Source organism: Mauremys reevesii, linkage group 4, assembly GCF_016161935.1.
Source record: "Mauremys reevesii isolate NIE-2019 linkage group 4, ASM1616193v1, whole genome shotgun sequence".
In the NCBI taxonomy this organism is placed as follows: domain Eukaryota; kingdom Metazoa; phylum Chordata; order Testudines; family Geoemydidae; genus Mauremys; species Mauremys reevesii.
The window spans coordinates 39,415,703-39,428,633 of NC_052626.1; the positions used below are offsets into that span (position 1 = coordinate 39,415,703).

Consider the following 12,931-nt stretch of genomic DNA (forward strand, 5'->3'; position numbering starts at 1 on the left):
CCACAGCAAACAAGGCAACCAGGGCCTATGCTTCCTACATTGTGGCATCAATGCTGAGATAATCCTATTTTTGGACATGGTCTGTATTGGATGGGAGATCTCTAGGATGTGGCAGAAAGTGATGCTGGCAATTCCACAGCTGGTGCTCCTCCCATTGTGATAGGGGAGTGCTGAACTCCTGGAATTTCCGTCTTTACCTTGAGATATAAATCCAATATCCTGTTACTTGTGGGTGTGGCACATTTTTCAGCAACAGGAATTTGGATTATGGTGCCCTGGCCCAATTGCCATTTGGGTAACTGTATCCTGCCTACCTAAAATTCTACCTACAATTTACTTAGATTGGGTTTCCTCCTGCCTTTCTTGTACTAAACTGTCAGTCAAGGTTGCTATGTGTTGTTCAACTGATGTCCTGTTCCACAATAAGGTGGCTCCATTTCAGTGGCAGAGGAAGTGATTCATGTGTCTAGGACTATTAAGAACTCCTGCAAAGCCCTTGCCTCACACCCACTGTGCACCTGAAAAGACACACCTTACGAGACTATTGAAAAACACTTGAATGATATAAAGTGTTTTATTTGAGAAACAGCATGTGGTCATGTTGTTAGAAAGTGTAATGTGGTCCATAATTACAGGGAACAGAGATAACCCATTTGAGTGTTTACTATTAAGCGCACTAAACATGCTAACATTCTTTTAATTTTTGTTGTTGGTGTTTTATGGAATTCTCTGCATTTTGTTGCATTTTTTAGGGATAAAAAATTCCATAATCTTGAATTATAGCACACACCCCTGGAATGCCCTGTGCTGCATAAATTATGCAAACCTGTCCCACTGGGTACAAATTTTGTCTACCAAAAGCACTGCGAGCCAGGTGCAATGTCTTAAATGGTGCAAGTGAATGAAAACTGAATGAGGTAGGGCTCCTACAGTCCTTTATTAGTTAGATAAAGACTGGGCAAGGTAGTGAGGTTAATGGTGTTTATTCCTCTCTGGATTATATCTGAGCATTAAAGGAATGGTAGAAAATGGGTTTATGGCTATTCCAAACTATTACAATAGAAAAAATAATGTATATGTGCCATCAGTGCCCTTGACTAGAATCAATCAGCATTTCAACTGTGTGTCATATACCCTATACTTCTCACAGGTACCAGAAATTCTTCTTCAGTTCAGGTAAAAAGGATCTGCTTTTTAATACAGCAAGAGGATACGAGTACTATCTCCACTGCCAGCAGGCAGTTCCAAGCACCCATGGTATGCAACATCATGATAGATGTGACATCCTAAGCAGCCATAGATTTGTTACAATATTTCAATCCTTTTAGCAGTTTTCCCCTTATGTAGTTTCAGAGATGTTGCAAGATCTGTAGAGGTGGGACTATGGAGAGATGCCCTGCCATTGGCTCTCATTGACCAGCCAGCTTAACTTCAGTACCCAGAAAGATAATGGAGCAAATAATTAAGCAATCAATTTGCAAACACTTAGAAGATAATGAGTAAGAGTCAGCATGGATTTGTCAAGAACAAATAGTGTCAAACCAACTGTAATGGGGTCTGCACCTGTTTCTCATGAGCGCCTCCTTTCCTGCAATCACAATTCTATTGAGCAGGTCTTCAATGACTCAGCCCTCTGGTTGAGCCACATTCACAGTCCCCCATTTCGGGTTATACAGTTTCAGGTTCTTTTCCCAGTCCTGGTATGGAGCCATATCTCTAAGGATTCTTCCCAGAGGCCCTGCCTTCTTAAGCAACCCAACTGGGGCCCAACTCCGTACCCGCAGCTGGTGTCTTTTCAGCAGTCCTCACTGGGCTTAGTCCACAACCATACCATTCGGGACTATTTCTGTGTCCTCACCTAGTCAGGCCGGCTTCTGGGCTCAGTCCCCTGGGGCTCAGCCTGCCTACACTGATCTGTCCACAGTCCTGATGCTCATCCATCCAGACAGTCTTTGGCAGTCTTCCTTGGGCTCAGTGCTGCCTGCAATGAGCTGTTCATGGTCCTACCAGCGAGGCAGGCACCTAGTCCGGACCATTCCTATTCCCCTCCCACCCCCCCAGCTCCAGGCAGGAACTGAACTTTCTGCTCTGCTGCTTGCCTTTTATATGGCCCTTCTGGCCCTAGTTGGTCGCTCCAGCAGCCCCTGTGATTGTTTGCTTCTCTGTAGTCACTCTAGGCTGCCTGGAGGACTCCTCCACTACTCTATTCTGCAGCAAGGTGACACAGGGGCCTAGTACACCCCATCACGCCAAGCTAATAGCTTTCTTTGACAAGGTAATAACCCTTGTGGATAGGGAAAAGCAGTAGATGTGTTTTAGTAAGGCTTTTTATACTGTCTCACATGACCTTCTCATAAACAAATAGGGAAATACAACCTAGATGGAGCTACTATAAGGTGGGTGCATAACTGGTTGGAAAACTATTCCCAGAGAATAGTTATCAGTAGTTCACAGTCAAGCTGGAAGGGCATATCAAGTGGGGTCCCACACGGATCAGTTCTAGGTCCAGTTCTGTTCAATATCTTCACCAATGATTTAGATAAGTGCATAGAGATTACAGCGATGAAGTTTGCGAGCAATACCAAGCTGGGAGGTGTTTCAAGTGCTTTGGAGGGCAGGATTAAAATTCAAAATGATCTGGACAAACTGGAGAAATGGTCTGAAGTAAATAGGATAAAATTCAATAAGGACAAATGCAAAGTACTCCACTTAGGAAGGAACAATCAGTTGCATACATACAAAATGGGAAATGACTGACTAGGAAGGAATACTGCAGAAAGGGATCAGGGGGTCATAGTGGATCACAAGTTAAATATGAGTCTATAGTGTAACACTGTTGCAAAAAAGGCAAACATTGTTCTGGGATGCATTAGCTGGAGTGTTGTAAGCAAGACACAAGAAGTAGTTCTTCTGCTCTACTCCATCCTGATTAGGTCTCAGCTGGAATACTGTATCCAGTTTTGGGTGCCACATTTCAGGAAAGATGTGGACAAACTGGAGAGAGTCCAGAGAAGAGCAACAAAAATGATTAAAGGTCTAGAAAACATGACCTATGAGGGAAAATAGAAAAAACTGGGTTTGTTTAGTCTGAAGAGAAGACTGAAGAGGGACATGCTAACAGTTTTCAAGCACATTAAAGGTTGTTACAATGAGGAGGGAGGTAAGTTGTTCTCATTAACCTCTGAGGGTAGGACAAGAAGCAATGGGCTTAACTTGCAGAAAGGGAGGTTTAGGTTGTATACTAAGACAAACTTCCAGTCAGAGTGGTTAAGCACTGGAATAGGGAGGCTGTGAAAACTCCGCCATCTTAGACCTGTCAGAGATGGTCTAGATAATACTTAGTCCTGCCATGAGTGCAAGGGACTGGACTAGATGACTTCTTGAGGTCCCTTCCAGTCCTATGATTCTATGATTTTGACAGATGTTGATAGCAGCCAATAGCAGTACTGGCCATAGTTCCTCTACACCTTGCCCAGTTTGAATAATGTTTTGAATTATTTAAAATGGGCTTCTCCTTATGGAAGGAAGAACAGCTGACATACTGGTCAGAAAGATGTTAGCATGCTAACAGGTTCTTAATAGGCAATTAAACGTGAACCCATGCTTATTCTAGGCATCTCTAGTGGTAACAGTTAATTAGCATAATAATATCCCTGTTTTGTTTCATGCTTACTGATGGTTCTGTTCATTCAGGAGAGAACAGAAATTGTAATTTACCCCCTTGGATTCTGGAAATAATTATAAACGTACAAGTGATTTGACCCCTATTCATGATCAGGCCCGGGTGTAGTGAAATCCACTGAGAGGAAAAAGCTATTTTGCCATAATGAAGTGTTCACAGATGACTGTTTAACATCACAGCCACTGAGTGGGTAGCAATTTCATTGGGAAAATGACTCTAGGATTTTTCTTAGGCCTCCTCACTTTCCACATTCAGAATGAAAATATTTTCAGTGTATTGCACTTTCTGCTGGCTAGAACAATGGGGTAGGGAAATATAGTGAACCTTCACTGCTGATCAAAAATTCCTGCAGCAAGTCAACAGGATTCCTTGTGGTGTCATAGGTTTTTCTGAGGATTTTCATGACTGTGCCAGCAGGATATGGGAAACATGCCCAAGACAGATCTTTCAGGGGGTGACACGTCAGAAAAATGATTATTCCTAGGAGGGGGAATTTTTCAGTGGAGATAGTACTGGTGAGAGGTTATTATTAAAGTCGTTTCTCCACAGAAGAGCATGGGCAGAGGCAGTGCAAGCTTCCTCCACACACCACACAACAACATGCCTCACCCTGACCCAAAGGGACTTTGGGAAAGAGGGAGGTCGCTCTGTATGGCCCATTCAGACGTTGGCCTCTCTCATTAGACTGCTAACAAGTGGACAAATTAATAGCAACTGTGATTCAGATACTTGTCTCACTGGAAAAACTCTAGGTATTTCTAAGGTGTTCCCTACTATGACCTCTGCAAGCAAACTCACAGGCCGCCCTCACAACTCATTTCAGAGGCTTCTGATCAACTGACCTAGAATGTTTTTAATGTAAGCTTCCATCCTCCCTCTGCTACCATAGCTCCCTGATGGACATTTTCTAGAAGCAGAACTGTCTATCAGACAGGCTAGCCTTGCAATGCAAAGAACAGGCAGGATGGTGGGCTGTGGTGACATAGTGTAGGCCACTAGTAGGACAGGCTAGTTGTTGCTCCAAGACTGCCTAGAGTGAGAAGAGGCTCCTTCTTGGAGCAGCCTCTTCTCTCTATCATTCTGTCTCCCAGGATCTTTTCACTTCTCTGAATATTGTCCAGCATCTGTGCTCTCAGAAGCTGCTATTTTGATTTTAATATTGTCAATAGGTTAACAAGTTCTCCCTTTTGATGTCTTTATCCAGGAATCAGTACATTAGCACCGCTTGCAAACAGCTGGCTTCCTGATCCATCCATCGGTATATCAGGTCTCCTAGACTCACAGTGCCTTGAAAGAAAGACAGGAAATGAAACAAGAGAGAAATAGCCCTCTGATCATTGCCTGCTTGGCAGAATTTGAAGCTGTCCAAGAGGAGCCAAAGACTTCATTATAACTGCAGAACAGCAGAGGTGTTGCTTTTTTAGACCCGCAGTGTGATGCCCTCAGACTCTGATGGAATACAGCTGCTTTCTCAGGTAAATGCAACTGATCACAGCTGATCTGAGGGAAAGGCTGGGATGTGGACATACATGAATAATGTGGCCAAAGAACTGAAAAGCAAAGTTTAGGAGCCTCTTCCCCCCACCCCCTTTCCACTTCTCCCAGTCAGACTGACTGAAATCCTGCAATCATTGCTATGGGAAGGTAAGCAGGTCAGCCCACTTTTCCTAGAAGAATGTAGTAAGGCAAAGACTGTGCCCTAATGACTGATGGATAAGGTGAAACAAAGTCAGCCAACCACCTGGTAAAACTCATATCCAAGGCTCACAGAACCATTATCTGACTCTGGAATCTGCCCCTCCCATCTTCCACCCCTTTCCAATGTATGCCAGGCATCATCCACCGCATCTTTCTGGCTGGTTTTTGGTATGTGGGGGATCTATCCATTTATCTATCTAGGTGCTACTCTGGCACCCAGAACCCCAGCACTTGAGTAAAGTGCTGTAATTAATATTTAGTGATGAAATACTAGTTTTCTATGCTGGTTTGGATATTTTGTTTGGCTATCTTGTCTTCATGCCCTCCCAAACTATTTTTGTCTTTAGTTACACTCTCAGGCAGGGCTCTGAGTCTGCAGAGTCTTAGATTTTTATAAAGATAAATATATTAAACTGCACTCAGATTTCCAAAGGTGGCAGAGGACTTCAGAAAACCAGAGAGAGTTAATAAAACAAGGAAGATGACAAGTGTGTTGTGCAGACTGCCCAATGCGTTTCCAAGGAGTGATGACTGTCAGATAGTCAAAAGGGTGCATTCCATCTGGGTCCCAACCCTATAATGCAGTGTACAAAGAGATTGAGGGGGACTATATTCTAAACAGTGCTGTCCCTTTAAAAACAAGTGACTTTAGAAAACCCACCGAACCCTCTTCCTCAGCTCTGGAACTGACAGACCAGAACTGCAGCCTTTATAAAGAGGAAAACAATACTACCTTGAGGGCCATCAATCAACCTCTGTTAACCAAGTCTGGGCTAACTGGAATTTGGTAAATCAAGGCTATACGAGAGGTTTTTTTAGATCAGATTTAAGGCCTCCAGGACATTAAGTGACATGGGGCCTTTGTACTATGGCAAAAAAATGCATTATAATGTCACTGCTTTTTCTGACTTTACATATCAGTCTTTTGTCCTTTATTGTTTAGTATTAAATCCTACCCCCAAGGGATGAAACAACAATGAACTATGCCCCTAAAATGAATTATACCACAGCAGTACTTCAGTCTTCTCAGTCCTTGCAGTACTGGGGTAAGTAAAGTAACCGCTAAAGCCTTCATTTGTTAAGAGTTCTGCATCCAGTAATACAAACCACTACGGCCTCCTCACCAGCTACTCTGGGTTCAGAACTGCTGAAATCGCTGTGATCTGGCCCAGAATTTATTGCCAAGGGCAGCTTTCAGGGTGGTGAGGCGTGCTCGGTGCTGATTAGTGTCTGTTCTGTTTTTTTTTTAATCATGCTTAGTCTCATTAGAAAATGCCCTCCTTGGGCTGCTCCTTATCGAAATTAAATACATGCATAAACACCCTCTTCTTCCCCACACACTACGTCATGTTTTTCCAATGTTTATGTCAATTTTCTGCTCATGAAAGTGCAGGGCTGATAGGACTGAAAATCCTCCCCATATCCACAGAACAGGTACAGCTAAGATGGTGGCAGAGCAGTCTTCCTGCACACAGAACCCACTGCCAGAGAGGAGTCCAGTCTCCAAAGGCCATGCAAACCTGGTCATCTCTGTTGAGACTGCCAACTGTGGGCTTTTATCACATGGATAACTGTCCGCTTTTATCTGGACTGAGGCCAATACATCACCTCACGCAGGCCACCAAACAGCCTTCAGATGGCAATGGCTTTCAGTCACTACATACCTGGGCGGGATTCAAATTAGCAAGTTGGAGCCAAAAGGCTCCACATCCTGTTACCTTGCCACAGAGGAATTTTTCATTTAAACCTGGAATGCTACCAGAGAATGGCAGAAAGAATCTCTTTTTAACATGACCTCTTTAGAAGGTACCATTCAAAAATACAGCTTCCTTCCTTCCCACACTGCAATGGCAGCACTGGGCTGATCTGGCACTTGAATACATGACTTCCAGCCCAAAGGTGAGAATGCTACCAGCTAAGCTGTTCAGACACTAAAGCTCCTAAAAGTAGCTGCAATGTTACAGTACAACATGCTAATGACTTGTCATTATTTCTCAGTCTGTGTTAGCATTAATTTCCTCCTGGATTACATTAAATTGGCATTAGGAGATACTAACGTCACAAATATGATGGGGACATCTAATCATATCACCTCATTTTACAGATAATATTTTCTTGTTAGAGCATTATTAAGCTTTTATTAAAATGACAGCAGATTCCCTAAGAAAATAGAGAAAGGCTCATAGTGTTACAATGTTTTGATTAGATTTGGGTTAGCATGGTTACATATTTGTTTATGATAATGCAGTGAGAGAAAAGCTCTTAACATCTCCCGGAGATTCATATATCACAGGCTCCTGCTTTATGTTGCTACGTTGGTGCTTAACAAAATGAAACTTTGACATTATGGAAAATGGAATTTAACAGGGCACTAAATACAACACAGTCTGCAGCTGGAAGGGGAGATCTGGCCTCATGTCTTAGCTACCTGCTATTGTCAGAGGTAGCTCCACAATTAACTGGACTCCTAGCAAGGAACCAACCCTGAGGCCCCCTAAGAAACACAGGGTCTCCTAGTAGCAACTGAGCTATGAGATCTCTCCCTCCCCTCTGTTCCTGCTACTTGAAATGGAAGAAAAAGTAGGCTCATAGGTTGCTGAGGCTTCAAGACCCACACAAATAAATGGGCCCTTGGGAAATGACTTGCTTTGCATGTTCTAGTAAGACGTGAAGGCCTCACTATGAAATGTTGAGAGAGAACCCAGCAGTGTTCCTTGGATCAAAGACGACTGCTGTCTCAAAATTATTGCCTCCTATGTTGGTAACACCCACCTCCTTGTCTGTGATCAGAGACACAATGTGGGAAGGTGGGAGATATGTAAATGAGGCCAGGAAATAGGAAGCAAAAAATAATCCAGAAATGTCACTAACATGAATACTTCTGCACCCTATACTCCAAAAGCTACTATACCTGAAATATATGCAGTGCCATTCCTGAGGCTTCAGCTTGACTAGACACTGAAGAATACACCTCTAGGAATGAGAGATGGTCACCGAAAAAGAGATGCAGAATGCAAAGATTAGAGCACACTGGAGAGGTAAAGAAATACTGGATAGCATGGCACAATAGATGAAGAACACTATAAGGGCTTTCCTACCTTCCTCATAGGTATATTGGCCACTTCAGGAGGCTGGATACAAGAGGAGATGGACAAAAGAGCTGTTCCCCTTGGGAAAATCCTGTGTTCTTATATTCAAAGTTCAGTCCCCCTTCATTTTTTAAAAAGTTTATGTTTGTACAAGCAGAAACATTTGACAGGCAGGGATCTCTCCTTCAAAGCCAGACAACACAATTGTTCCATCTGTTAAGTCTGTGCTGAGAAATCACTCTACACACCTTCAAACTCTGTGATCTGAGAAACTGCTTCTCATCTTGCTTTCATTGGTGTAACACTACAGACTTTAACGGAATTACCCCTGATTTAAGTGAGATAAGCATCAGGCACTTTAGACTTCAGACTTCGCCAGTGGAGGTCTTTCCAAGAGTGAAGCGAGGGAGTGTTTTTTAAAGTAAAATAGATACATGAAAAGAAGAACATGCCCCTATAAAACAGGATACCGGATCAATCATCCCACCCTACAATTTGGAGGTATGAAAGGGATGAGGAATGAAGCAGTGCAGGAAAAATGGAGTGGTGGAGGGCAGAACATGACATCATCAGGAAATGTGAACAACCCACAGATGCAGCAAAGTAGCACAAAAGCTCCTCCAACCCAAAACCATCCTTCAATGAACAGAAAGAGCAATGAGAATCAAAGTCCTTACCTGTCACTGCATGCTGGAAGCCTTGGAGGCAGCATGAGCTGCAGTGCTGTCTGTGACCATGCTAGTAGGATACCCAGGCCACATCACTTTTACTATTCCATGGGATCTCCCAACCACAGCTCTGTTTGCTTTTAAAACACGATCCAGGTCTCCTGTGTTCGGTCAGCAATGGTGACTGCATAATCTGAGGCCCCTCAATTGGAAAGGAAGTTTATTTCTTGAGCTCACTCACCCTTAAACCCCTCTCCTCACCTCAACACACATGCATGTCCTCCCGACCTCTGAAATGTTACCCTGAATCCAAGGAGGGATTCAGGCTACATACCCAGAATATTAATCAACCTAGGAGACCCACACCTGGGAGACCCACAGCCATATCTGTAACTCCTCATGCACAAATAAATCACCAGCCTCCTACAAGGATGAGATTTTGCTTTTGCTGTTGCCTACGCAAATTGAACTTAGACATAGAACAGGGATATACAGTTTCCCCACTAGTCAGCTCCCGTATGGTTCCCTTCCAGTAATTGGGATGGACAGACAGCCTGAGTCTTTCTGCCATACCAGTGGTGCAGCAAAGGTTTGAAAAAAAACAAAAAGGAAGAAGAAGAAAAAACCCAACAAAGCAGAAAATCATAAAAAGTTAATTAGGAAAATCCAAGTTGTTTTAAAAATAAATAAATAAAATCTTTGCCAGAAGAACATATTTAAATATGCAAAAGTCTAGACTATTAAAAATTCATGAAAGCAAAATGATTTAGAGAGATGCTGACGCTGGTGGGGAAACTGACACAAACCGCTTGTCTGATTTCTTTTGTCTGTCTTTTTTTCTCTCTTTCCTTTTTTATTACTACTAAAGGACATTAATTTGCATGAAAACAGAATCTTTGTTTCCTCCTCTTGCTGCTGATTCCACACCTGAAGACAGAGCCCTTTCTGGGTGACACTGTAGGAACCAGCTGTTCTGAAATAAGGGTGTGGCTGGGGAGGACATCAGATGCTACCTCTGAGACCGGTGCTCAGAGGGCACACTAATAATGAGCATGGAATAAGTTCCTGGATGGATGGGGGAATAAGTAGCAAGGAGCATGGAAAGTCTTGGGAAACAAAAGATCCCATTTTTATGCAAATGTCCTTGGTAGTGCTGGACAGAAACTGGCAATCTCATTTTGCAGCGATTCAGGGAATAATTTTCCTGGCCTTGTTCTGCACCCCTTGAATACAATATTCAAACTAACCTAAAAGCTCAAAAGGAAATTCAGACAAAGGCTCCATGTTCCTTCTGCTTTCAGATCCATGGAGCCAGTCAGTTCCGCATGGCACTGCATAGCATACTGAGGATACTAGCCAGCCCACATCCTGCACACATCTCTGTGCACTCTTGCTCCACTGCAGACTGACATGTGAGGAAGCTGCCAGTTACCAGGAGAGGAAACAGGTGTGCCATCTGCTCAGGTGTATATATATATATATATATATATATATATATATATATATATATATATATATATATATATATATATATATATTATCCCCTGCTACATCTGCACACCTCCCCTTGGTTTGGGCCAATACCATATGTGAAACAATCAAATGTTGTATGGTTTCCATCATTGCACCTGCACAGAGAGTCCCAACTGAAGGGAAAGTAGCAAAGGGAATGATTCCTAGAGAGAATCTGCCATTGCTGCTGCTAGCTGTTGTTTCATTGCTGGCTGCAAACTACTTGTTCGCTCTAGAGGACAGAGTCTGAGGCGGTGCCTCCTGGTGCAGCTCCTGGTGCTGTTAGAAAACTCAGCCTGAATGAAGTGACCCTACATAACTTGCTCCTTCCCTGGCCTCCCACTAGCTTGGATTGGACAGACTATATAGCTCAAAGGATAAAGCCAACAGGGTTTAGAAAAACCCACCAAGCCAGGTTTGCCTTCTTGTCTTCTGGTACCTCCAGAGCAACTTGTTCACCGTTCCATAACCCCCCCTGCACGGAGCACAGCACAGAAGGGCCACCAGTTCAGAAAGGAATTTTGTTTTAATTAGAGAGATGAGCCTTAAAAAAAATCCTTGGGTCCAGCAGCCACTAACTTTGGAGGCTGATTGCCTCCAAAATCCAGACCCACGTTTTGTGGCCTGAGGCCCACACTTATTTCAACAAGTTCTAAACTCATGATTTTTGAAACATGGCAGGAGAGGCTCTCTCTGTTGCACTACAGAGTTTCTGGCTGGGATGTGGTCTTTAATGATTACTCTTTATGGCATTCCTAAGCCCTCTTCTGTCTCACACAGACTGAAAGGGACCCAGAGTTAGTCCCTCAGATGGGATTTGTCACAGAAGTCTAGCTGGTGAGGTGACCTGCAGGTGATTCTCATATAAGAGTCTGAGATGCTACCCCAATGCTAAGGGCTTCTCCCCCCACCCCAAAAGCCCACCAGCCCCCTTAAAAATGGTATTGAAGAAATATCAGATTAAGCAGCCACCACTGTGTCCTGAACACGTTTTATTATAGGGGTGTTTTTCAGGTAGTGGAGAAGTGTATACAGTACCTGTTGTTACCTTTACATGTTCTCTAAATATCTCTAAAGGCATTTCCCAAAAGACAACAGGTTACCACTGAAACACATTTTCAGCTCATCCCAATGCCCAGGTGCTTTTCTGCAAAGCCATGAAATAACAGTTCATCTCCTCCTGAGAGAAACCTCACATAATACATTTGCACACAATCACCACGAATCCTTCCCTCCTCCCCCAGCCCCAGATCCCACCCTATCTTTGATTTTTGTATTTAAAAAATGAATAAGAAAGGAAAAAAAGAAGGAAAGAAAGAAAAAGAAAAACAGCTTATAAACTTGCAAAGGAAATAAAGTTAATTTCTTTTTTTAATATATAGAGAACAAAATGAAACTTGAGGGAAAACTTACTGGCGTTACAGTTTATCCTGATACAGTCTAGATGGGGAAAAATAAATGAAAGATGAAATTGCATCCTTCAAGGTAACAGCTGCAGACATCCAAAAACAATCAGTCCACCCTTCCGGGGACAGACACACGCAAAGAGATGTGGCCATTTTATATTTATATACAGTCTGTACAAGCTCAGGCATGGGTGTATATGTACAGTATAGTCTATTGAAATATCAGATACATATGCATATATATATACATACACACCCGTATATATATATACACACATTTGTAAAGAGAGATATACCTATATACATATATATCCACATATCGACACAGAAAGTTCTTTTCTTTTTAAGGAAGCCTATACAACTAAGATTATCTACTGCTTCAGACCACGAACTGATATTAATTAAAAGGAAAAAAAATTGACAAGTAATTAAGGCACAAAATAATCTTCCTCAAAATGCAAGTCATACCCCAATGTCCTTTCTATTTTTTGAAACCCTCTGCAATTTCTCTGAGAAGCTTGACGTTTAAAGGCAACCTTTACATTTGGTTTCATTTGAATTAATTAATAGTTATTGCATAAATATACCACCTGTCCAACACAGTATACCTGTAAAATCAGTCTATCGACGTTGGTTGGTGCAATATTTAACCCTTTCCATCTCTCCCCAGGACAGACCCTCTCTCACTCCCCTTAATGTTAGCCCAGATTGCTTGGAAAAAATGTGCACAGGTGCATTTGCCACTGTCCATTCAAGCGAGGAAAGGGTTAATATACCCCTCAGTTGTGTCCTATCATAAAATGGCCACTTGCAAACGGCTAACCGCACGAACACCCAGCCCAGATTTCAGCTACTTTTTGGGAGGTTGGGGTGATT

The 12,931-nt window shown here is 42.7% G+C and overlaps 1 protein-coding gene and 1 long non-coding RNA gene across 12 annotated transcripts in view; one reads left to right on the forward strand and one right to left on the reverse strand.

Annotated features, from left to right (window-relative positions):
• Positions 1-12,931, reverse strand: part of NRXN3 (neurexin 3) — a 1,505,977-nt gene that overhangs the window by 873,867 nt on the left and 619,179 nt on the right. For all 11 annotated transcript variants that reach the window (XM_039537764.1, XM_039537767.1, XM_039537763.1 and 8 more), the window contains one exon: positions 12,063-12,089. In XM_039537764.1, coding sequence (XP_039393698.1) covers positions 12,063-12,089 — 27 coding nt within the window. The remainder of the gene's footprint in view (positions 1-12,062; positions 12,090-12,931) is intronic.
• Positions 4,916-12,931, forward strand: part of LOC120404784 — a 35,858-nt gene continuing 27,842 nt past the window's right edge. Inside the window, exons 1-2 of the long non-coding RNA XR_005598179.1 lie at positions 4,916-5,157; positions 6,324-6,426. This is a non-coding gene — a long non-coding RNA (uncharacterized LOC120404784). The remainder of the gene's footprint in view (positions 5,158-6,323; positions 6,427-12,931) is intronic.